The sequence below is a fragment of the Callithrix jacchus genome, chromosome 19 (assembly GCF_049354715.1).
Source record: "Callithrix jacchus isolate 240 chromosome 19, calJac240_pri, whole genome shotgun sequence".
Lineage (NCBI taxonomy): Eukaryota > Metazoa > Chordata > Mammalia > Primates > Cebidae > Callithrix > Callithrix jacchus.
Genome location: NC_133520.1, coordinates 49,430,877 through 49,458,173, shown reverse-complemented (window position 1 = coordinate 49,458,173; position 27,297 = coordinate 49,430,877). Strand labels below are relative to the sequence as shown.

The window sequence follows — 27,297 nt, the reverse complement described above, 5'->3', positions numbered from 1 at the left end:
ATTGAAACCAGTATGGGCAACAGGGTAAAACCCCATCTGTACAAAAAATACAAAAATAAGTTGAGCATAGTGGTACATGCCTGTAGTACCAGCTACGTGGGAGGATTGCTTGAGCCTGGGAGGCAGAGGTTGCAGAAAGCTGAGATCATGCCAATGCACTCTAGCCTGGGTGAGAATCTTTTTTTTTTTTTTTTTTAGACTCTGTCTTCTATTCTTCTTTTCGTATTCTATTGTACATGAAAAAAATCCTCTATTCTATGCTTGTTTTTAGACCTTTTATCAAATGATTTGTGTGTGTGTGTGTGTGTGTGTGTGTGTGTGTGTGTGTGAGATGGAGTCTCGCTCTATTGCCCAGGCTGGAGTGCAGTTGCACAATCTCAGCTCACTGCAACCTCTGCCTCCTGAATTCAAGCAATTCTTTGGCCTCAGCCTCCCAAGTAGCTGGGACTACAGGCGCACGCCACCATTCCAGCTAATTTTTGTATTTTTAGTAGAGACAGGGTTTCACCATATTGGCCAGGATGGTCTTGAACCCCTGACCTCATCATCTGCCCGTCTCAGCCTCCTAAAGTGCTGGGATTACAGGCATGAGCCACTGCGCCCAGCCCGTCAAATGTTTTTGATGAGTCTGGATAATTATGTCATATGTACTGTTTTTCCCAATGATAAACATTATGCTAACAGTTTTTCTTGAATTAGACCAGGAATTGCAACCTTTATATGTAAAGGGCCAGATAGTAAGTATTTTGGACTTGGTGAGCCATATACGGTTTCTGTTGCATATTCTTCTGTTTAACAACCCTTTGAAAATAAAAAACTATTCTTAGCTTGTATACTGTACAAAAACAAGTCAATGGCAACAGGATTGGCCTGCAGACTGTAATTTGCTCAGCCAGCCCCCATTCTGCCCCACCTCCCCTGAAAGCAAAGAGTGGTTATTAAATGGCTACAATACTCTTTGTTAAGACTCCAGAAAGACTTAGGTGTTACCTAGTAGGCCCCATTGCCTAGATAAAAGTACTACTAGGAATCTTCAGGGGATTGTTCTACGCAAAGCAGAGGGCTGTCTCAAACACTATTACAGATGTGGCTTTTGAGGCATAGACTGAACCCCATTAAGAGTCACAAGAAACTCACAACATTCTAAAGAAAGTTGTATTATTATTATTATTATTATTTTTCCTTTTTTTATTGCATTTTAGGTGTTGGGGTACATGTGCAGAGCATGCAATACAGTTGCATAGGTACACACATGGCAGTGTGTTCTGTTTGCTTTCACCCCTTCACCCACATTTGGCATTTCTCCCCAGGCTATCCCTCCCCACCTCCCCCTCCCACTGGCCCTTCCCTTTTCCCCCAATAGACCCCAGTGTTTAGTACTCCCCTCCCTGTGTCCATGTGTTCTCATTTTTCATCACCCGCCTATGAGTGAGAATATGCGGTGTTTCATTTTCTGTTCTTGTGTCAGTTTGCTGAGAATGATGTTCTCCAGATTCATCCATGTCCCTACAAACGACACGAACTCATCATTTCTGATTGCTGCATAATATTCCATGGTGTATATGTGCCACATTTTTCCAATCCAGTCTATCATCAATGGGCACTTGGGTTGATCCCAGGTCTTTGCTATTGTAAACAGTGCTGCAATGAACATTCGTGTGCATGTGTCCTTATAGTAGAATGATTTATAGTCTTTTGGATATATACCCAGTAATGGGATTGCTGGGTCAAATGGAATTTCTATTTCTAAGGCCTTGAGGAATCGCCACACTGTCCTCCACAATGGTTGGACTAATTTACACTCCCACCAACAGTGTAAAAGTGTTCCTTTTTCTCCACATCCTCTCCAGCATCTGTTGTCTCCAGATTTTTTAATGATCGCCATTCTAACTGGCGTGAGATGGTATCTCAATGTGGTTTTGATTTGCATCTCTCTGATGACCAGTGACGATGAGCATTTTTTCATATGATTGTTGGCCTCATATATGTCTTCTTTCGTAAAGTGTTGGTTCATATCCTTTGCCCACTTTTGAATGGGCTTGTTTGTTTTTTTCTTGTAAATCTGTTTGAGTTCTTTGTAAATTCTGGATATCAGCCCTTTGTCAGATGGGTAAACTGCAAAAATTTTTTCCCATTCTGTTGGTTGCCGATTCACTCTAGTGACTGTTTCTTTTGCCATGCAGAAGCTGTGGAGTTTCATTAGGTCCCATTTGTCTATTTTGGCTTTTGTTGCCAATGCTTTTGGTGTTTTGTTCATGAAGTCCTTGCCTACTCCTATGTCCTGCATAGTTTTGCCTAGATTTCCTTCTAGAGTTTTTATTGTGCCAGGTCTTATGTTTAAGTCTTTAATCCATCTGGAGTTAATTTTAGTGTAAGGGGTCAGGAAGGGGTCCAGTTTCTGCTTTCTGCACATGGCTAGCCAGTTTTCCCAACACCATTTGTTAAATAGGGAATACTTTCCCCATTGCTTGTTTTTGTCAGGTTTATCAAAGATTGTATAGTTGTAGATATGTTGTGTTGCCTCCGGTGCCTCTGTTTTGTTCCATTGGTCTATATCTCTGTTTTGGTATCAGTACCATGCTGTTTTGATTACTGTAGCCTTGTAGTATAGTTTGAAATCCGGTAGTGTGATGCCCCCCGCTGTGTTCTTTTTGCTTAGAATTGATTTGGCTATGCGGGCTCTCTTTTGGTTCCATATGAAGTTCATGGTGGTTTTTTCCAGTTCTGTGAAGAAAGTCAATGGTAGCTTGATGGGGATAGCATTGATTCTGTAAATTACTTTGGGCAGTATAGCCATTTTCACAATATTAATTCTTCCTAACCATGAACATGGAATGTTTCTCCATCTGTTTGTGTCCTCTCTGATTTCGTTGAGCAGTGGCTTGTAGTTCTCCTTGAACAGGACCCCTTACGTTCCTTGTGAGTTGTATTCCAAGGTATTTTATTCTTTTTGTAGCAATTGTGAATGGCAGTTCATTCTTGATTTGGCTTTCTTTAAGTCTGTTATTGTTGTAGACAAATGCTTGTGATTTTTGCACATTGATTTTATATCCTGAGACTTTGCTGAAGTTGCTTATCAGTTTCAGGAGTTCTTGGGCTGAGGCGATGGGGTCTTCTAGGTATACTATCATGTTGTCTGCAAATAGAGACAATTTGGCTTCCACCTTTCCTATTTGAATACCCTTTATTTCTTTTTCTTGCCTGATTGCTCTGGCTAGAACTTCCAGTACTATATTGAATAGGAGTGGTGAGAGAGGGCATCCTTGTCTAGTGCCACATTTCAAAGGGAATGCTTCCAGTTTTTGCCCATTCAGTATGATATTGGCTGTTGGTTTGTCATAAATAGCTTTTATTACTTTGAGATACGTTCCATCGATACCGAGTTTATTGAGGGTTTTTAGCATAAAGGGCTGTTGTATTTTGTCAAATGCCTTCTCTGCCTCAATTGAGACAATCATGTGGTTTTTGGTTTTGGTTCTGTTTATGTGGTGAATTACATTTATAGACTTGCGTATGTTGAACCAGCCTTGCATCCCCGGGATGAATCCTACTTGATCGTGATGAATAAGTTTTTTGATTTGCTGTTGCAATCGGCTTGCCAATATTTTATTGAAGATTTTTCATCTATGTTCATCATGGATATTGGCCGGAAGTTTTCTTTTCTTGTTGGGTCTCTGCCGGGTTTTGGTATCAGAATGATGTTGGTCTCATAAAATGATTTGGGAAGGATTCCCTCTTTTTGGATTATTTGGAATAGTTTTAGAAGGAATGGTACCAGCTCCTCTTTGTGTGTCTGGTAGAATTCGGCTGTGAACCCGTCTGGACCTGGGCTTTTTTTGTGTGGTAGGCTCTTAATTGCTGCCTCGACTTCTGACCTTTTTATTGGTCTATTCATAGTTTCAGCTTCCTCCTGGTTTAGGCTTCGGAGGACACAGGAGTCCAGGAATTTATCCATTTCTTCCAGGTTTACTAGTTTATGTGCATAGAGTTGTTTGTAATATTCTCTGATGATGGTTTGAATTTCTGTGGAGTATGTGGTGATTTCCCCTTTATCATTTTTTATTGCATCTATTTGGTTGTTCTCTCTTTTATTTTTAATCAATCTGGCTAGTGGTCTGTCTATTTTGTTGATCTTTTCAAAAAACCAGCTCTTGGATTTATTAATTTTTTGAAGGGTTTTTCGTGTCTCAATCTCGTTCAGTTCAGCTCTGATCTTAGTTATTTCTTGTCTTCTGCTGGGTTTTGAGTTTTTTTGATCTTGCTCCTCTAGCTCTTTCAATTTTGATGATAGGGTGTCAATTTTGGATCTCTCCATTCTCCTCATATGGGCACTTATTGCTATATATTTTCCTCTAGAGACTGCTTTGAATGTGTCCCAGAGGTTCTGGCATGCTGTGTCTTCGTTCTCATTGGTTTCAAAGAACTTCTTTATTTCTGTCTTCATTTCATTGTTTACCCAGTCAACATTAAAGAGCCAGTTGTTCAGTTTCCATGAAGCTGTGCGGTTCTGGGTTGGTTTCTGTATTCTGAGTTCTAACTTGATTGCACTATGGTCTGAGAGGCTGTTTGTTATGATTTCAGTTGTTTTGCATTTGCTGAGCAGTGCTTTACTTCCAATTATGTGGTCAATTTTAGAGTAGGTGTGGTGTGGTGCTGAGAAGAATGTGTATTCTGTGGATTTGAGGTGGAGAGTTCTGTAAATGTCTATCAGGTTTGCTGGCTCCATGTCTGAGTTCAAGCCCTGGATATCCTTGTTGATTTTCTGTCTGGTTGATCTGTCTAATATTGATAGTGGAGTGTTAAAGTCTCCCACTATTATTGTGTGGGAGTCTAAGTCTCTTTGTAAGTCATTAAGAACTTGTCTTATGTATCTGGGTGCTCCTGCACTGGGTCCATATATGTTCAGGATCTAACGTTAGCTCTTCTTGTTGTATCGATCCTTTTACCATTATGTAATGGCCTTCTTTGTCTCTTTTGATCTTTGTTGCTTTAAAGTCTATTTTATCAGAGATGAGAATTGCAACTCCTGCTTTTTTTTGCTCTCCATTTGTTTGGTAAATCTTCCTCCATCCCTTTATTTTGAGCCTTTGTGTATCCTTGCATGTGAGATGGGTTTCCTGGATACAGCACACTGATGGGTTTTGGATTTTTATCCAATTTGCCAGTCTGTGTCTTTTGATTGGTGCATTTAGTCCATTTACATTTAGGGTTAATATTGTTATGTGTGAATTTGATACTGCCATTTTGATGCTAAGTGGCTGTTTTGCCTGTTAGTTGTTGTAGATTCTTCATTATGTTGAAGCTCTTTAGCATTTAGTGTGATTTTGGAATGGCTGGTACTGGTTGTTCCTTTCTATGTGTAGTGCCTCTTTCAGGAGCTCTTGTAAAGCAGGCCTGGTGGTGACGAAATCTCTGAGTACTTGCTTGTTCGCAAAGGATTTTATTTTTCCTTCACTTCTGAAGCTCAGTTTGGCTGGATATGAAATTCTGGGTTGAAAGTTCTTTTCTTTAAGAATGTTGAATATTGGCCCCCACTCTCTTCTGGCTTGTAGTGTTTCTGCCGAGAGATCTGCTGTGAGTCTGATGGGCTTCCCTTTGTGGGTTACCTGACCTTTCTCTCTGGCTGCCTTTAGTATTTTCTCCTTTATTTCAAGCTTGTTGAATCTGACGATTATGTGCCTTGGGATTGCTCTTCTTGCAGATTATCTTTGTGGTGTTCTCTGTATTTCCTGCATTTGAGTGTTGGCCTGTCTTGCTAGGTGGGGGAAATTTTCCTGGATGATGTCCTGAAGAGTATTTTCCAGCTTGGATTCATTCTCTTCGTTCCCTTCTGGTACACCTATCAAACGTAGGTTAGGTCTTTCCACATAGTCCCACATTTCTTGGAGACTTTGTTCATTCCTTTTTGCGCTTTTTTCTCTAATCTTGGTTTCTCGTTTTATTTCATTGAGTTGGTCTTCGACTTCAGATATTCTATCTTCTGCTTGGTCAATTCGGCTATTGAAACTTGTGCATGCTTCGTGAAGTTCTCGTATTGTGTTTTTCAGCTCCTTTAATTCATTCATATTCCTCTCTAAGTTATCCATTCTTGTTATCATTTCCTCATATCTTTTTTCAAGTTCCTTAGTTTCTTTGCATTGATTTAATACATGTTCTTTTAGCTCACAAAAGTTTCTCATTATCCACCTTCTGAAGTCTAATTCCATCATTTCGTCACAGTCATTCTCCATCCAGCTTTGTTCCCTTGCTGGTGAGGAGTTTTGGTCCTTTCTAGGAGGCGAGGTGTTCTAGTTTCGGGTGTTTTCCTCCTTTTTTCGCTGGTTTCTTCCCATCTTTGTGGATTTATCCACTTGTCGTCTGCGTAGTTGCTGACTTTTCGATTGGGTCTCTGAGTGGACACCCAGATTGTTGATGATGAATTATTTCTGTTACTTGGTTTTCCTTCTACCAGTCTAGCCCCTTCGCTGTACGACTGCTGAGGTCCACTCCAGGCCCTGCTTGTCTGGGGTGCACCTCTAGCAGCTGTGGCACAGCGAGGGATGCTACCAGTTTCTTTTTCTGCTATCTTTGTCCCAGGATGATGCCTGCCAAATGTCAGTCTTTTGGATATAGAGGGGTGAGGGAGCTGCTTGAGGAGACAGTCTGTACTTTATAGGAGCTCAACTGCTGTGCTGTGAGCTCTGTTGTTCATTCAGGGCTGTTAGGCTGCTATGTTTGATTCTGCTGCAACAGAGCTCATTAAAAAAACCCTTTTTTTCTCAAATGCTCTGTGGTGGGGGGTTCGGGCTTTATTTTTGGATGTCGGTTGAGGTGTCCTGCCCAGCTAGGAGGCAGACTAGCCACTGTTTGCCTGCTGAGGCTCCGCCCTGCTGTTGTGTGGTTCGCCCTGTTACTGCAGGCTCTGCTGTTCTGCTGTGGTATCCGCCATGCCCTGTGGCGGAGTCTCTCTGTTGTAGCGGGTTGCCTCGGCAATGGCAGGCTGCATCAGCAGTAGGCGTGTATCTCAGTAGGGACGGGTTGCCTCGGCAACGGCTGGCTGTGTCAGCAGTGGGCGTGTATCTCAGTTGGGGTGGGTTGCCTCGGTAATGGTGGACACCCCTCCCCCACAGAGCGTCTCGGACCGCCTGCACGGGGATCGTTTGAAATCGCGGTTTTGTTCGTCCCACTGGGCTACCCCAGACCCTCTGTCCCTGCAATCCCCTGGGCTGGCCCACTGTCCAAGTCTCGTTCAGTCTCAAGTCCAGCCCTCTCAAGTCTCAGGTTGCCGGTTCAACAGGGCACCCGGACAAGCGTGCCCTGTGGGAAGCGCTGGGTAGGGCCGGCCGCTGCCACCCCGGCTGCCGGCTTTGCCAAGCAGAGGTACTGCCTGGCGTCCCGCGTCTCGTTTATACTTGGGAATTTCCCCGTTCTGTGGGCAACAAAGAGCAGTCTGGAAATGCAGCACCGACTCACCTCTCCGTGGATTCAAGGAGAGCTCCAATCCTGGGTTGTTCTCACAGCACCATCTTGAGTCCTCCCCCACCCTTTTTTTTTTTTTTCTTTTTTTTGAGACGAAGTTTCGCTCTTGTTACCCAGGCTGGAGTGGAATGCCGCAATCTCGGCTCACTGCAACCTCCGTCTCCTGGGTTCAGGCAATTCTCCTGCCTCAGCCTCCTGAGTAGCTGGAATTACAGGCACGCGCCACCATGCCGAGCTAATTTTTTGTATCTTTAGTAGAGATGGGGTTTCACCATGTTGACCAGGATGGTCTCGATGTCTTGACCTCGTGATCCACCCGCCTTGGCCTCCCAAAGTGCTGGGATTACAGGCGTGAGCCACCGCGCCCAGCCTCAGAAAGTTGTATTATTAAAAATACTAATAGCTTGGCCCAAAAGAGATAGGATACAGTTCAAAATGAAAAGAGGCCTTTAGGCCCCCACTCTTCAATAGGCAGGAAGCAGGGAGAAAGCTGTATATTATGGGCTATCTCTTATAGAAAGAAGACATCTCATGGGGTGGAACCAAGAGTCCTAGAGAAACATGGATTGGGGAACCACCGAAGAAAAACATATTCACAGCCCCTAGAACAGGGCCATGGCAACATGTGCTGACTGGATTCCAGGACTGCTGTGGCCAAGAGATCCCTATGTTCCTCTCCTGTCCCTCTCCTTACTGCAATAAACTTGTTCCTATCTCATTGTATTTAGGGTATATGGGGAGCAGACAATTTGTCTAATTCACAAGTTTCTCAATCAAGAAGAGCTTCAACAAAATTACTACATGTGAAAGCCTCGTGTGTATCCAAAACTGATGCATACCCTGAGATCATCAACTTCAAGCTTGATGTCATGATGGAATAATACTTTAAGAGGCCTAGAGGGGAGTGAGTGTAGGAGGAATAATAATTTTGGCCAGAGCAGAGACTATGGTAGGTTAAACACAGCCACAGATTAATTGCAGTTCCTCCTATCAAGTGATAAGAGTCTATTTCCCCATCCCTTAAATCTTAGCTGGCCTTGTGACTAGCTTTGACCAATAGAATGTGATCAGCACGTTGTTATGTGACTTCTTACAGCTTCTCCATCCAGCTGAATGTCCTTATGTCCTTACTGACGAGGATACTGTGCTCTGGAGCAATTAAGTGACCAACTAAAGACACTCATCTAGTTGACATGGATGCTGAGATTAAAAGCAAAGATAATAATTGCTGGGCGGGTGTGGTGGCTCGCATCTGTAATCCTAGCACTTTGGGAGGCTGAGGTGGGTGGATCACCAGAGGTCAAGAGTTCGAGACCAGCCTGGCCAACATGGTGAAATCCCATCTCTACTAAAAATACAAAAATTAGCCAGGCATAGTGGTGTGCAACTATAACACCAGCTACTTGGGAGAGTGAGGCAGGAGAATCTCTTGAACACATGAGGCAGAGGTTGCGGTGAGCTGAGATTGTGCTGTTACACTCCAGACTGGGTGACAGAGTGAGACTCTGTCTCAAAAAAGAAAAAGAAACAAAAAACTCAAATATAATTGTTGCTTTTTACACCAAGCAAAGTTTCTTTTAAAAAACTTGTATAGGCTGGGCGCGGTGGCTCAAGCCTGTAAACCCAGCACTTTGGGAGGCCGAGGCGGGTGGATCACGAAGTCAAGAGATCGAGACCAACCTGGTTAATATGGTGAAACCCCGTCTCTACTAAAAATACAAAAAATTAGCTGGGCATGGTGGCGTGTGCCTGTAATCCCAGCTACTCAGGAGGCTGAGGCAGGAGAATTGCCTGAACCCAGGAGGCGGAGGTTGCGGTGAGCGGAGATCACGCCATTGCACTCCAGCCTGGGTAACAAGAGCAAACAAAACTCCATCTCAAAAAAAAAAAAAAAAAAAACTTGTATAAACTTCAAGTTGTCATCTTTAACCATTAAAAAGAATGTTTTTGATATTTAAACAGAGTATTTTCCCCTAAGAATAAATAGATTAAAATTTCTGTGTATAACAAATTATGAACAAAATGGAGTTTATCCCAGGAATGCAAACATTTAAAAACTATCAAGATAATTCACCTACATTACAGAACAAAAAGAAAAATCATATGATAGTCTCAACAGATGCAGAAAAGACACTTGACAAAGTTCAATACCCATTCAGTATAAAAACTCTCAATGAATTGGGAATGGAAGAAAATTCCCTCATTCTGATAAAAGCCATCTAAGAAAAACTGAGAGTTCATATCACATTTAATGGTAAAATACCTCAAGCTTTTCCTTAGGTCAGACACTAAACCAGGATGTCCACTTTCACTACTTCCATATGCCTTTGTACTAGATGCCAGTGCAAAAGTCAAGAAAGGAAAATAAAAGGCATATAAACTGGGAAAAAAGTAAAACTGTCATTACTCACAGATGACATACAAAATCCTAAGGAATCTACAGAAAAGTTTCAAAATCTAATAAATGAATTTAGCAGAGGCCACAGATACAAGGTCAACATACAAAAAGCAATTGTATTTCTATGAGCAACAAACAACAGGAAAATAAAAAATTTTAAATACCATTTATAATAGCATCAAAAAAGAATAAAATATTTAGAATACATTTAGCCAAATAATATGCAAGACTTCTATAATGAAAACCACTTAATAGTGCAGAGAAACTAAAGAAGACATAGAGTTTTATACCATGTTCATGGATTAGAAAATCAACATTGTTAAGTGTCAATTTTCTCTAAATTGATTTATAGATTTAATACCATACCAACTGAAATCGTAGTATGTATTTTTTGTAGAAATAACAAATTGATTCTAAAATTTATATGGAATATTGAAGGATCTAGAATGAACAACTTCCTTTAAAAACAAGAACAAAATTAGAGAACTTACAACACCTAATTTCCAAACTTATTTTTATAAAAGCTACAGTAATCTAGACAGGGTACTGGTAAAAAACTACATGAAAGATCAGTGGAACACAATACAGTCTAGAAAGAGATCCATAAATACATGGTCAATTGATTTTCAACAAAGGTGCCAAGGTTATTCAATGGGGAAAGAAGCAGACTTTTAAGAAGAAATGTTGCTTGAACAACTGGATAACTATATTGGGTGGAGGTGGAAAGGAACTGTAACACCTACCTCACACCATACACAAATATTAACTCAAAATGGATCACAGACCTAAAAAGAAAAGTAGTAACTAGAAAGCTTTTAGGAAATTATAAGACAAAGTTTCTTTAGGACACAAAAAAGTACTATTCACAAAAGAAAAAAATCTGATTTTCTAAAGATGCTGTTAAGAAATGAAAAGCAAGCCAACAAGGAATTGTATCTGGAATACATAAAGAACTACTACAGTTGGATAATAAGCAAGTCATCTGACCTCAAAAATGGCACAAAACCTTAAACAGATCTTCACAAAGGAAGATAAACAAATGACTAATAAGCACATGAAAAAGTGCTCAACATCATTAATTGCCAGAGAAATGAAAATTAAACCTACAATGAGATACTACTTCATATTCACTTAGAATGACTAACACTAAAAATACTGGCAATATCCAATATTAGAGAGGATATAGAACTGGAATTCTCATACACTGCTGGTAAGAATGAAAAATGATACAACTACTTTTCAGAAGAATTTGGCAGTTTCTTACAAAATTAAACAAACACTACCCTCTGCCCACAAATTGTATGCCTAAATATTTACCCAGGAGAAATGAAAACATACCCAAATACTTTTATAGGAATGTTCAAAGCAACTTTATTCATAATAGCCAAATGCATACAACTCAAATGATTGAACAGCAAGTGAATGACTAAACAAATTACAGTACACCCTTACAATGAAATACTACTCAGAAATTAAAAAGTAGTGAACTACTGAATCACGCAACATCGATGAATTTCAGAGACATGAGAGTACATACTACATGATTCCAAAACTACACTTAGATGCTATAAGTCACAACAGGGGTGGTTTTGCAGTAAGTGAAGGGAAGGGACTTTCTAAGGTGGTGGTATATTTTAAACAATGATCTGGGTGGTAATAATACAGGTGTATATATTTGGGTTTTGTTTTGTTTTGCTTTGTTTTTTAAGACAGGGTTTCACTCTGTCACCCAGGCTGGAGTGCAGTGGCACAATCATAGCCAACTGCAGGCTCAGTCCCCCCAGGCTCAAGCAATCCTCTCACCACAGCCTCCCAAGTAGCTGGGACTATAGGACACACTACCACACCTGGCTAATTTTTGTATTTTTTGTAGAGATGGGATTTTGCCATATTGCTCAGCCTGGTCTCAAACTCCTGGCCTCAAGTGATCCACCTACTTCCGTCTCCCAAAGGACTGGGACTACCGACGTGAGGTGTATTTGTCAATATTCGCCTAACTATATACATAATATCTGTGCATTTACTGTATGTAAGTTATACCTCAATAAAAAGTCTATTTAGTTCTTTATATTAAATGTCTATTAATAGGCTGGGCACAGTGGCTCACACCTGTAATCCTAGCACTTTGGAAGGCTGAGATAGGCGGATCACTTGGGGCCAGGACTTTGAGATTAGCATAGCCAACATGGCAAAACCCTGTCTCTACTAAAAATATTAGAAGAAATTAGCCCGGGCATGGTAGCGCATGCCTCTAATCCCAGCTACTTAGGTGGCTGAGACATGACAATCTCTTGAACCCTGAAGACTGAGGTTCCAGTGAGCCAAGATTGTGCCACTGCACTCCAGCCAGGGTGAAAGAGTGAGACTCTGTCTCAAAATAAATAAATATTAATAAAGCAAAAGGACTACAGTGGATGGTCAAAGGCTTAAATCACCCCAGAGTACTCAAGAAGTGCTCCTATTCATGAGAAGCAGAGATTGAAAAACAAAACTAAATTTCCTCCTAAAACACACAACTGTGTGTCTAGTGTTATGATTTCATCTTAAATGATAAAATCTCATTCAATTAATTCCCCTTAAAAACTCAAACATTCATTCTCCATTTCCTAATTGAAAGAATTAAACCTTGATAAAGTCCTATGTTTTAAATGGCTATTTATTTTCATTCCAACAGTACTGTTCCTACTATTATTGCTACAGATATTCCAAAAAGTGACTAGGTGGAAGGAAGGGATTAAAAAATATTACCAGAGGAAAAATATTATTTAATTTATGACCTAAATAATTTGTCATTGAATACCTTAAGATATATTTTGTGACTTAAAAGAGAAAGTATTCTCTTCACCATATATACAAATAAAATACTGTATTTGTAATCCAACAGACTTGCAGCCAGAACACAAAAAGAACTGCTACAACTGAGGAGAAATAAATAATCTGACCTTAAAAATGGTGCAAAACTTTTAAACAGACATTCACAAAAAAAGATATACAAATGGCCAATAAGCACACGAAAAAATGCTCAACATCACTAGTTGTTGAGGAATGCGAATTAAAACTGCAATGAGATACTACTTCATATTCTCTTAGAATGACTAACAGTACAGACCGGCAAAACATTCCTATAAGAAAAATTATTGCTGCTGTTCTGAAAAGAATGATTTCAGTCATTTAATAATACATTAAAAGATATTTTATGACATAAATGAGAAAGCATAAAATCGAGAGAGAAAGAAGAGCAGTGGTTGCTTAGAGATAAGGAGATGGAAGGGATAGGGAAATGATAGCAAAAGGGTAAGGAATTTCTTTTGGAGGTGATGAAAATATTCTAAAATTAACTGTGGTAATAAATGCACATATCTGTGATTACACCAAAAGCCACTGAACTGTACACATAAAATGGGTGAATTTTATTATATGGAAATTATATCTCAATAATGCTGTTATTATTATTTTGATTGGGGATAAATTGTAGTCCCAGCTACTTAGGTGGCTGAGACAGGAGAATCACTTGAACCTGGTGGCGGAGGATGTAGTAAGCTGAGATCACACCACTGCACTCCAGCCTGGGTGACTGAGACTCTTGTCTCAGAAAAAACCATAAACCTACAAATGTCCTGAAAAATTCCATGACAAGTGGATACCACAGAGAACAAATGCTTCCTAATTTGTATTTGCTAGATTTCTTCACCTACAGTGAAAACAGAGGTACTGTTTTAGTCTCCATATTTACTCAATATGTGTATTTCTTAGCAAAATGCTTTCATAGCAAAGAAATGTTATTTAATGATGGCCAATTTTACATCTAAAGCTGATAACATTCAAAGTGTTAAAAATATCCATCATATTTGTGTTATAAACAATTTATTATTTTTTCAACTAACTATATTAATTAGTTCCCTGAAAGCAGATTGTAGAGTTTTTCATTCACAAAATAATTACTCATTTTTTACTAAAATGAAATAAAGAAATAAATCACATTTGGCCTTAAAATTAATTTATGTGAGTACCTAATGTTTCTGGATCTGTTTTCTCATCTGTAACAGAAGATTAGATGAAAACATCTGTCGCAACTAGTTTTAAAACTCTGTTAATTCTATAGCAGGAAAACAGCAAAACCATATGGTCATACCATACTTTAAACAAAAAAACAACAATGTTTGAAACACTAGATGTATACAAGCTAAATGACCCAGTAATTATTAGTTCACATAAAAGGACTCTGTTTTCACTCCAGAATTAGCAACCTCCAAAAATTTTTCAAAAACATATTTGATACTTATTGAAAATGCAAATTCATCATGTTTCTGACACAAGATACAAGGATATAAGATTATATCTTATATCTCTACTAACAACCACAGTTATCTCACTGATATTAGGATCAAAAGCATAGTATATATGAAACCATTTAGTTCTTATGGCCATTCATAATTCTAAGATACGTCAGACATTTTGAAAGTATCCAAATAAACAATATTGTTATCAATAGGTCTGCTTTTTTTTGGTGGAATAATGTGAAAGATTGGATTTATCTCAAGGAGACTTCGGAAACTATGTAATCCAAAACCACGTAGCTATAGTTAACTATCACATACTAATGAAAATAAGATTTTGATACAAAAATGTTACCTGATCAATGATAGAATTTAGTTTGGTAAGTAACAGAAATCCTCGACCATGGACAAGGTACTGTCCAAGGGTTGCCATGTGCGTCTCCTCTTCTTCTTCCTCCCTGGTCTCCACCCTCTGGACCACTGCATTGCAAAGCCGGTTGACATCGGTCAGAAATTCACGTGCCAATGAGTTACTGTCGGTGCTCATGACAGAGCTATAAAATAAATATTACCAAAAAAAAGATTAGGAAAACAAATACAAATTTACTTTTAAAACTATGTGTTTTTGTTGTTTGTTTCTAACTGAAGATTGGCTGAAAATTACTGGGAATTGGCTAGGCGCGCTGGCTCAAGCCTGTAATCCCAGCACTTTGGGAGGCCGAGGCAGGTGGATCACGAGGTCAAGACATCGAGACCATCCTGGTCAACATGGTGAAACCCTGTCTCTACTAAAAATACAAAAACGTAGCTGGGCATGGTGGCGCGTGCCTGTAATCCCAGCTACTCGGGAGGCTGAGGCAGGAGAATTGCCTGAACCCAGGAGGCAGAGGTTGCGGTGAGCCGAGATCGCGCCATTGCACTCCAGCCCGGGAAACAAGAGCGAAACACCGTCTCAAAAAAAAAAAAAAAAAAAATTACTGGGAATTGGTACTTAACCCTACAATATTTTCAGGCTTTGTTCTGACCTGGTCAGGTGCTTCTTAAACAATTCCTGCCACGGCAGAAATGAGTACCAGGTTTGAAATACCTGAGCATAGTTGAGAATGGGTAAGCAACAGCACCTGGACAGAAGACATTTTCTCTTTTTAAGAGAGAAGACTTTCTTAAATAGAATAAAAATAAACGCATTACTTAAAAAATGTTCTTGCTTTACATGTTTTATAATGGATAAATGGGTACTTTAAAAATATAAACCATTTTTCAGTTGATAGAACCCACAATTACTGACCTATCCTCCCCAAACACCAAAGTTCAGTTAACAAAAAGGAATTCCAATCAGGTGAATAAAAACTGAATAATTCTAACAGCTAAAGTTATGCCACTTCACTTCTTATGACATATTTGAATCAAATAAAGGGTAACATGACATTTTAAGATTAAGGAGAATAAGGTACAGCAAACAGAATGGGGGAACATAAATACAGAGATAAAAGAACAAATTTTCAGAAGGGAAAAACCATAAACAACAAAATCCCCAAAGAGTTTCAAAATAGTTTGATCTTTGGGCTAAAAGTAATTTTGAGGTATCCAGTAACCTACAAAAAATGTTTAACTTAGAGATATTAAGTTAAGTAAGACATGTATTGCCTCACCTCCCTTCACCTGCTTCAGTGGGAAGCGCTCCCCACAGTACCTGCTGAGAGGGCAGTGGGCATATGACTATGCCTCTTGCCAAGAGGCAGTTAGGCTCTGGGTCCCAATTCAGCTACAATCCATGCTCGTCACAAGATTTGACTTGCGTAGTGTGGCTTGCAAGGAGGAACTGGACTAATCAGGTTTTCTTTCTCTCTCTTGGCTATTTAAACTAAAGGGATATAGTTGATGTGCTGAAAGATCACATAGAGATGGGGCTGTGGTAGTCATTATGAGGTAGCTGAGGGTCAGAAGAAGCCAACTAGGTAAAAATAAACCAACGGGATACAAAGAGAAGTAGATAAACATGAAAGGGAAATACCAGAGAAATTCCTAATACTACCTTAGTTCCTGTTCATTCTGGGACCTCATGGTTTTAACCCTCTGATTTCATTAGAATTCTAAGTATTACAGTAACTCTCTCTTAGAATAACAAACATCATTACGTTTAATATTTTTGAACGTCAGAAAGAAGACAAAAAGTATAAATATATATCTCATTCTAAAATGCAGCAATAACTTCTATTATGCATTAATATTGGTTCGTTATATGCTTTCATGAAGTAAAATTATTCAATAAATCCAATAACCTAATTTATATTCAGTTCATATTAATCCAACTTTAATATATTTCACTAAATCTGTTAATAATTTTAGGATAACCAATTATTTAGCACACCACTAAAAAGGAATTAAACTATGACACAATGTTTCTTATCACATAAAATTTCCCTACAATATCACCTTCTGGGCCATCAGAAACATTCATGACACAGCATTTAAGAGTACTGCACTACTGTTTTCAAGATTTTCCTTCAAAGCTACTTGTCATTCTTTTTTTTTTTTTTTTTGAGACGGAGTTTTGCTCGTTACCCAGGCTGGAGTGCAATGGCGTGATCTTGGCTCACCGCAACCTCTGCCTCCTGGGTTCAGGCAATTCTCCTGCCTCAGCCTCCCGAGTAGCTGGGATTACAGGCACGCGCCACCATGCCCAGCTAATTTTTTGTATTTTTAGTAGAGACAGGGTTTCACCATGTTGACCAGGATGGTCTCGATGTCTTGACCTCGTGATCCACCTGCCTCAGCCTCCCAAAGTGCTGGGATTACAGGCTTGAGCCACTGCGCCCGGCCTATGTCATTCTTTAAATTTATATGCTGATACTTTCTTGATCTTACCAGATGGTATCAGCAGAAAGTTTCAGAAAATCAGGAAAACATTTAAAACTCAACAGATATAGTACCAGCAATGCATAGAAGTCTCCTGAAGCACTGACAATGTGAAAGTCTATGACCAAGTGCACTCATGTGCAGGCCAGGCCAACTACTTCACAAGTGCTTACAAGACACCTTCCACTGCAAAACACACTGCAACTTTAGAAATATTAAAAATGTGAAAAACTAAAAAATGATGGGAATAATTAAGTCTATCTTTTAGAAATTAAAATAATGGAAATCAGTAAAAATTTTTAGATATGACAGTTAATGAAGAAATATTTTAATCTATCTTTCTAAAAACACAAAATGCCATATAAGTAAAAAGGATTATAATCTAAGCAGAAATGTACATTTTTTCCTGATTTAAAAATGTACATTATATACATGTTTATGTGAATAGGCTAGATTATATACATGATCTATTCTCTCACTCTTTAATAGCTACATGTAAATGTTACATACATTGCATTATATTATAGTTTACCATGTAGCCAATCTCTTATTTTTGAATAGATTATTTCTAGCTTATTATCATAAACAAAGCTACAATGTACACTCTTACACTACTTGCACATTTATCTTATTTCCTTAAAGTAGAAATTGCTGTTAATTTCACAGGGTAGGTTTTACACATTTCTCATTAGGTTTACTCCAAGGTGCTTTATATTTTTGCCATTATGATGAATGGGATTTTTTTTTCCATTCTATATTCTAGGATTTAAAACTGGTATATAATAGGTACATAGGAAGTGGATTTATTTTGATACAGTAATCATATGTCTAAACTTCTTTCTGAGCTTATTATTTTGAATTTCCCAGATATAATACTCTATAATCTATAAAAAACAAAAATTCTGAATTATTTTATCCAATATTCATGCAATTTCCATTATTCTATCTAATTGTATTAGTTTGCACTAACAGAACATCAGTTGTGGTGATGGGAACATTTTTGCTTTGTACATTAGGAAGTATTCACCTTTTCCTAACAGAAATATTGAATTCAACTGAATGACTTTCAGCCATTTCGAGTGTCAACTGAAAAGATGATTGAGTGGTATTTTCCTTAAATTTTTTCTAATATTTAAAGTTCTCAGAAACAAAGAATATATAACATGAGGTTATAGCCAACAACCAGATATAAATAGTATACTGTATGCATCTTTTTGTAACTTTGCTTTTTCCTCTGAATGTTATATGTTCATTCCATTAAACTATCATGCAATATACCATTGTAGGAATAAACCACAAACTATACATCCATCTCTAGTAAGAAAAGTTTAGTGGTTTTAACTTTGAGGTTTAATGAATGTCACATAATTCTGTAGTTTCAAGCCTTCAAATCAAGTATGCTGATGGTTAATATTTATTACATTATATACTTACCAGTCTTTCACCACTACTGTAACATTTAGAGTCTATATCATTTGGGCTCATAAACTAGATGAAACAAATACTCTTAGAATAAAGCTTCACCTACAAAAAAAAAAAAGACAAACGTATTAATTACAATAGTAAACCACAAATAAGTTGAACAAATAAAGTTGTGACATAATCAGTGGCCAGTCTTCATACATGATGTATGAAACAACCAATGAGATTTTTAAATTTTAAGAGCACATTAAAAAAATGCCTACTTCAAGAATTCCTCTTGAGAGGGAATCTTGGAACACAGTGATCTGAAAAAGCAACTCAGTAATAGCTCTCTACTTTTCCTCTTCCAGTTCTTAACTTAAAACCTCCAGGTAAATCACGAATTAACTGCAAAAAATAACTAGACTAGTCTTCTTAATACTAGAATGTAGGAGGCAGTGGAGTATCTAAATACTATCAAGAAAAAAGGTCTTCAACTCAAAGTTCCTAGGTACAGCTATTACTGTCCTGTTAGGATGAAAGGTATTTGAGGATAGATAGGAGCTTAGACAATACTAAAACCAAACATCAATTTATTAACCATCACCAAACCTCATATAACTTCTTATCTTTATTGAAGTTTTTAAATGAATTAATCGTTTGTGTACAACATAATAAAGGTGATTTCTAGAAGACTAAAGGATAAATTTCTATTTCTGGGATAGCAACAAGATGTTTCTCTTTAGTTACCTGCTCTCCCCTTCTCTATAGTTTTTATCAGGAAGAAGCATGAAAAATGTTTCTCTATAGTTATGAGGCAAACATGAAGATATTTTGAATTACAAGGTTTTAAATCAGACTGGGCATTTTTTATTTTTTTTATTTCCAAAAAAAAAAAAAAAATGAGACAGGGTCTCACTGTGTTCCCTAGACTAGTCTTGAATCATGAGCTCAAGTGATCTGCCTGCTTTGGCCACTCAAAGTGCTGGGATTACAGGCATGAGCCACTGTACCAGCCCCAGAGTGATTTTTTTTTTTTTTTTTTTACTTTAAAATGCTCAAATCTGGAAAACTGTCTTAAGTTTCTTTCAGTTTGCCAACCAGTTCTTGTACCATACATTATTCTAGGCATTTGAAGATAAACCAGCAAGAAAACACCTGTCCTTAGACTACACAGGGCTTTGTGTGAATTAGAAAAAAACATCCCTTCCTGATGGGTGCAGCTCCACAGCAGGGCACACAGCTATTAAAGCACAGGGTATATTTCAGTCTCACCCCCTCATTCCTCTGGCAGAGCACCAGAAAGCAGCATCTTAACTGCTCAATCAAGTGGAACAGCCCTGGAATGGAGTCTTAACACACCTTCCATACCTGCTCCTGCTGCTTCCTGAGCTAATCAATATTGTGCAGATATATGAGATGGTGCTTCGCTTTTTCGCCCAGGCTGGAGTGAAGTGACACGATCTTGGCTCACTGCAACCTACACAACCCCCTCACCAACAGGTTCAAGCAATTCCCCTGCCTCAGCCTCCCAAGTAGCTAGGATTACAGATGCCCACAACCACGCCTGGCAATTCTGTATTTTTAATAGAGACAGAGTTTCACCACATTGGCCAGGCTGATCTCAAACTCCTGACCTCAGGTGATCCACCTGCCTCAGCCTCCCAAAAGTGCTAGAATTACAGATGTGAGCCACTGCACCTGGCCCATGCAGATATTTTTAACTCTAAAATTATGGAAAGGAAAAAAATAAAATAAAATTATGGAAGGGAAATTATGAGTCAGATTGTGAGCCTAAAGATGGTATTAATATGAGTTGCTTTGACTACTACCACCCTCCAGCTTGTACTACCACAAGGTAGAGCAATCTATCTTGCAATGCTAAAATGATTCCAACTAACTCAGCATGGCCATAAGAAGTGAAAGCTGCCAGCTATTCAGCTAAATCTGTCTGTTTCTCTTATCAAGGGACATTTTCTAGGCCAAGCTGAGGGATTTCTTTAATGCTCTTAAACCAGCATGGCTTCTTTATCTCTGTATTTTACAAAGCCTCACTTGGATATCCATGGAGTTTCATTTTATCCAAGATCATCATTCTAACCACCAGCACAGCATATGTGTCTTCCTTGAGTTTACCATCACTCTTTATACATAGCTGTATTCTAATTTTTATCATCCTGTATCACTCTAGGCGTCCAGAACGTCTGGAAATATAGATACATTTTTAATAACAATGTCCTTAGGCCATTATATGTTTGCCTCTGTTTCCAAACTACACAGACACACTCTGTAGTTACTTATCTGTAACTGTTTTACTCTCTAGGTCACAAGTTTCTTAAGGCCAGGGACCCTGTCTTAATACTTTTGCCTTTTATAGCTATAATGTCCCATTTTAAATCTAACTTTATTACTATAATATCAATTTCTAATACAACAATTGTTATATCATAATAAAGAAAACTTGCCCCAGTGATATTCTTAGAATTTTTATATTCTTAACATTTACCATAAATGAAAAACATAGTAACAAATGCCTATAATCATATAAATGACCTTCTCAGAAAAATAGTATGCTTCACTTTTTCTCATATAAAGTCTGTTAAAATGTAAAATATGAACATGCAAAAACAAAAGACACATACACAAACACTTATTTAATGTATTAGCTACATCTCCTGGTTTTATGTCATCAGAAATTTCATCAATATGTCATTTAATTCAACAAATGTTATTGAACATTTAGTATATGTAAGCTACTAATTTAGGCACTGAGTTTAGAGCAGAATCAAAATCCCTACCACCATGGATTATAGTGGGGTAGAGACAAATGAAAAACAAACATATGCTATAATGTAGGTCATGTTAATTCGATGAAAAAGTAAAACAAAGCAAGGGTATAGAGTGATAGGAATGCTACTTCAGATAGGATGGATAAGGAAGATCTAAAGCGGTAACAGTGGGGCAAAAACTTGAATGGAATAAGTAAATGGACCATGTGGGTGTCAGGGAAATGTGTGTTCCAAGCCACTGAGACAGATGCATGCTGGATGCACTGGATACTGAGTGCAAGAGGAAAAGAGGTAAAAAAATAACTGCTGCAAAGATTGGATAGGAGAATATTGAAAAAAAACTGCAAAGTTTTTTTAAAAGAAAAGTCAACCCATTCTTTTTTCTCAGGAATTAAAGGTATGGAAAGAGGAAATAGAAGTGTTCCCCTGAAACCACTTCTCCCCAAGAATGGAAGTCCCTCCCCATCTCCACCCAAAAAAGACTGTAAGGTTTTTTTAGCCTGTGTGAAGAATAGTAATGTTTACTGATAGGTAAGACTCCTGACATAGGAGCAGGTTGGAAGGGAAAATAACATTCAGTTTTAGCTATGTTAGGTGTGACAGGTTTCTTAGAAGTAAAGTGTATCAGGTAGGCAGCTGAAGATCAAAACAGGTGGGGAAGCTGGACCTAGTGAATCAATTTGGGAATCATTAGGATGTCATCAATATATTTTTAAAGCCATAGGACTAGACAGATGAAATAACCCAGAGCAGTGCTGTTCAACAGAGCTTTCTGAGATGATGAGCCTGTTCTATAATTTCTGCCACACAATATAGCAGACAAAAGCCACATGTGGCTAGGCTACTATAATGAACAGAGGGGACCTAGAGAATGAGTGTAAAGGGAGCAGAGAAGAGGTTTCATGACTGAACCCTAGGCTTAGCATGGCTGAGTTAAGAGAGAGGATAAGCATCCAACACAGGAGACTGAGAAGGAACAGCAAGCGAGGTGGGAGAAAAATCAGGTGAGTGGTATCTTCCAGAAACCAGGAGAAGAAAGCTTGAAACACAAAAGAATAACCAATGGTATCAAAAATTCTGAGAAAGCTGGCAGGTGCAGTGGCTCAAGCCTGTAATCTGAGCACTTTGGGAGACTGAGGCAGGCTAATCACTTGAGGCCAGGAGTTCAAGACCAGCCTGGGCAACATGGTAAAATGCCATCTCTATTAAAAATGCAAAAATTAGCCAGGCATGGTGGTGCACACCTGTAATCCTAGCTACTTGAGGGGCTGAGGTATGAGAATTGCTTGAACCTGAAAGGCGGAGATTGCAGTGGGCCAAGATTGTACCACTGCACTCCAGTAGGGGTGACAGAGTGAGACCCTGTTTCAAAAAAAAAAAAAAGATACTTCTGAGAAGTAAGACGAAGACTGGGAATTGACCACTGGATTTAGCAACATGAAGGTTACTGACAACGTTTTCAAAGAATGGTCTCAGTGGAGTGGGAAAGAATGGGGAGGAAATAAATGCAAGCAATTTAGACAGCTCTTTCGAGAACTTCTGCTACAAAGCATGCAAGGAAATGGGTGGTGGCTTGAGGGGTACATGAGATAAGTGAGGTTAAAAAAAAAAACCTGATTATTATAGCTTGTTTCCAAGCTGAAATATAGCACGTTTCTCTAACAGAGAAAGGAAAATAGATGAAAAACTAGAATGAGAAGAGATAATTCTAGGAACAATGAGTAGGCAAAACGAAGAGGACCAATGCACAAGTGGAAGGAACAGTGGCAGTTCATCTAACTGAATAAGAAGAATGTCAGAGAATATGAGTATAGCTGTAGGAGGATTAGTATATTTGGCAACAGGAGGACCAAGAAGTTTTTTTCAGGTGCTTCTACTTCCTTGGTGCAATAAACAGCAAGACTGCCAGCTGAGAGTGAGAAGTGGGGAGGAGGTGTTAAACCAATGAACGTAACAGGGTCAGAAAACAGCAGCCCACAAGAGACTTCCTGGCAGGCTGCCAATGAGTAACTAAATTAAGACTGAGTTCCATTGTTCAATAACTATACCTATACTATAATCCAATTCTCCTTTAAGTTCCCAAGTATAGACTCGGAGGCTGTCAAGTATCCGATGGGAATCTAGATATATCGTAGCTGCAGCATTCTCCTAATCTGTAAGTAGAAACTGGGTTATCTGGAATGAATTTTTAGAGAGCCCACGTAACCTTTATTGCTCATTTTTTCTTTCAGTAAGTATAATATTTGCAAATCTTTTAAAATAATCTCTAGAGTCTTTTGTGGAAGTAACATCAAGTTCACAAAGATCTACGGAATCTACATTCTTTAATTTTAGATTATTCCTCCACAGGCATCCACAAGTTTTCACATTTCATCATAATTACTCAAAGATTATTAGTTCAGCAATGACATTAACAAATGTTCTCAGAATCTGAACCTGAGATGTGAATTCATTTTAGAGCATCCAGAAGGTCTGGTACAATCTCCTCCCCAATCTCGGGCTTTAATTTTCTCCTCTTACTTTTCTCACTACTGCCCTTATTAGTCTGTGTGTAGATCATTCTCCATGTCAGAGAAGACAATAAGAAAGCTAAGAAGTTTCATTTGTTCTCTGTATCTGATTATTGGGTCCATTTGTTGGTAAGATTCTATTTATTTGTTATATTCATTCTCTCTCTCTCTCTCCCCCTGCCACCTCCCGACCCCTACACCCTTTCTGTCTTTCTTTTTGTAGAGACAGGGTCTACCGTGTTGTCCAGGCTGGTCTCGAACTCCTGGGCTCAAGTGAACCTCCCGCCTTGGTTTCCCAAAGTGTTGAGATTACAGGTGTGAGCCATTGCACCTGGCCTCATTTTCTTTCTCTACATGTAAAATGTAAACCGTCAGCTCAACCTTTTTCAAAATCCTAGCTCATTATTCTACCAGGATGGTGTTCCTATTCTATAGGTTTTATATGTATTTTTTTTTTTTTTTTTTTGAGATAGAGTCTCACTCTGTCACCCAGACTGGAGTGCAGTGGCATGAACTCGGCTCACTGCAACCTCTGCCTCCCAGATTCAAGTGATTCTCCTGCCTCAGCCTCCCCAGTAGCTGGGATTTCTCCATGTTGGCCAGGCTGATGTCAAACTCCTGACCTCAGGTGATGTGCCCACCGTAGCCTCCCAAAGTGCTAGGATTACAGGCATGAGCCACCACACCCGGCCATTTGGTTTCAAGTCCTTCTTTCTTGTGCACATTATTTAAAAATCAGTTCATGCTGTGTGCGTTGGCTCATGCCTGTAATCCTAGCAGTTTGGGAGGTTGAGGTGGGTGGATCACCTGAGGTTAGGAGTTCGAGAACAGCCTAGCCAACATGTAGAATCCCTGTCTCTACTAAAAATACAAAAATCAGCTGTGTGTGGTGGCACATGCCCATAGTCCCAGAAACTCAGGAGGATGAGGCAGGAGAATCGCTTGAACCTAGAAGAGGAGGTTGCAGTGAGTTGAAATCGTACCACTGCACGCCAGCCTAGGTCACAGATGGAGACTCCATCTCATAAAAAAACAAAATTATTGGTTCGTTTGGCCACTTTCCCTGTCCCTTTCCTTCACATATTATTTCCAATTGTTTAGTAGAGATACTGCCTATAATCACCTTATAACCACTTTCCCTTCAAGAGACTCTCTCTACCTTTTCTTTGAGTTTTAGGAACTCTGCATTCCAATTCTCTATATTCCAGCTTTGTTCCATATTCCTCTTCCTGCTTATTATTTATTATTTTAGCTATTATTTACAAAACAACCACTTTGTATCAGACACTAAGAACATTAAGTAATTCCAGTCTCTGGCCTCAAGAAGATTACATTACGGCAGCAAAGGCAAATCAATATATAGGGTACTATGTACTGCTAAGAGGCACTTAACCCAATATGAGTGACCAGGGAAGCTTCATGAAAGACAAACAGAAGTTTTACAGATAAAATGAGAAAAGAAGGGAAGAAAAGCATTATAGACAGATGAAAAGAGCAGCTCAAATTAAGTCACTAAGGAAATTATAATATGTTTGATATCACAACTACAAAATGAAAAACAGGAAAACTGAGGATGGAGGAAGTGGCTGACAAAGACCAGATGGTGAAAGGCTTTGTACAATATGCTGAGAACCTTGGGCTTTAATCTATTGACTACTGAGTCTCATCAGAGTCACCTATAGAGTTTGTCTAGGCCCTTTCATCAGAGACCCTAATCCACTAAAGCCACAGCAAGACCTTAAACATCGGTATTCTTAACAAGGTTCATAGGTGATTCTAATGAATAGTCAGGGCTAAGAACCACTGCTACATGTGACAGAAAGCTCATGAATTATTTTGAACATGTGAGTGGCATGGTCAATCTTGAACACATAGGTCATACCAGTGGCAATATGGAAGACACGTTTTATGGAGAAAACTCCAGCTGTATGGAAACAAATTTGGAGACTGGTATAATACTCCAAGCAAATGGTAAGAGGATCTTTTTCTAAAGCAACAGTAGAATAATAAAATTTTATTAAATATCCAGGAGTTAAAATGAGAACAATTTTGGTGATGAATTGGATGGAGAAGTGAGCAGTAAGGGAGGGATCAGGACAACACTCTGAATACTGGCTTGGTTAACTGGATAAATGGTACAGCCACCTGCGAAGCACATACAAGAAGAACTAAATCATGTGTGCAGTCTGCTGTCAGGGCAAAACCACTCCATATCAGGTGAGCTGAGTCCTATGTATATCAGGCCAGTAACTAACTTCTTTACAGTGACTACTGAGACTAAATCTACCATGCCTTTCATTCCAATTTGAGAAATGTTCAAAACATATACCTTCTCAATAACCATCCTCAACTCCATCTCATGGTTTCCAATGCCAGACCGAATAAGGAAATAGGCAGGTATAGACTGTCCTGAGAAGGCAAGATTAGAAAAGAAAAAGAGAAAATAGAGAGGAGCTGGAGAAAGAGGCATAGGTCAAGGAAGGTATTTTTTTCTTTCAAGTATTTGTTTTTGATTTTTTTTTAAGAATTGAGAGAATCATATTTTTAGGCTATAAGAAATAAGATGGCCAGCCATCTACTATCAGCTTTAATTGTGTATTCTTCTTCCCAGCATCAGTGGCACCATGTTGGTAGCTTAAAATCATCATGGTGACAGTATTTATATCATGGAAATGGGCAAAGGCTACACATTAGGGTCTCTTTTCTGTTTCTTTCTCCAGGAGAGTCAATTTAGTAGCATACCACTGTAGCCACCACAAGGGAAGATACTGAAGACAGGAGTAAGAGAAGGAAGGAAGGAAGGAAGGAAGGAAGGAAGGAAGGAAGGAAGGAAGGAAGGAAGGAGGGGCGGACGGACAAATTTCATAGAGGAAATAAACGCGGCTTAGATCAAGGGCATAGGTGAAGAGGTTAGGCTGGGTCAGGGGAACCAGGAGGGGACACATCATTCTGTGAGGCTGAGGGAAAGGAGATAAGGATAGCTGTAGATAAGAAAACTTAACAGGTGGAAGGCCAGAAACTGAGGAAGTTCAAGAATGAGTCTCATTTTTTTCATTCAAGTAGCAGGCAAAGTAGTTGTCTACTTAAAGAAGGAGGTCTAGAGATTGGGGGCTAAAGGCTAAGTAATTTAGAATAATTATTGGAAGAATAATCAAATGGGGGAAAGTAGTGATGACAGACAAAAGGATTTACTGTCTGCATAATAGCTTAGCAGAGATGAAAAACCATGAATTTCTGGTGGTATGGATTATATCAGATATTTCAGATTCATCAGCAGGATTTAACTGCTTAGGTCTAATAGAAGACAACGCAGACTGTATCACTGATCTGGAAATGGGATTTTTAGTGGGTGGAGGCAGCAGAAGCATAAGTGAAAGAGACCCAAGGGCACAGGTAGAAGAACAGTCCTTATGGTCAAAAATGAGACACAGACTTGGTAGGAAAAAGAAAGAGACCAGGAAAATAAATGTTGATAGACAGGGAGAAAATACAGGCAATCAAGGAACTGTGGATCTCTACAAGACTGAAGAGTATACAATGTGGGAATCAAGATATTAGAATTTTTAGATTTCTGAAATAAACAGTCCCAGATGATAACATCCAGA

The 27,297-nt window shown here is 38.9% G+C and overlaps 1 protein-coding gene across 1 annotated transcript in view; it reads right to left on the bottom strand.

Annotated features, from left to right (window-relative positions):
* Positions 1-27,297, bottom strand: part of LYST (lysosomal trafficking regulator) — a 217,894-nt gene that overhangs the window by 168,921 nt on the left and 21,676 nt on the right. Inside the window, exons 2-3 of the mRNA XM_002760888.6 lie at positions 18,427-18,516; positions 14,489-14,687 (exon numbers count right to left, since the gene is read on the bottom strand). Coding sequence (XP_002760934.3) covers positions 14,489-14,680 — 192 coding nt within the window. The 5' untranslated portion in view covers positions 14,681-14,687; positions 18,427-18,516. The remainder of the gene's footprint in view (positions 1-14,488; positions 14,688-18,426; positions 18,517-27,297) is intronic.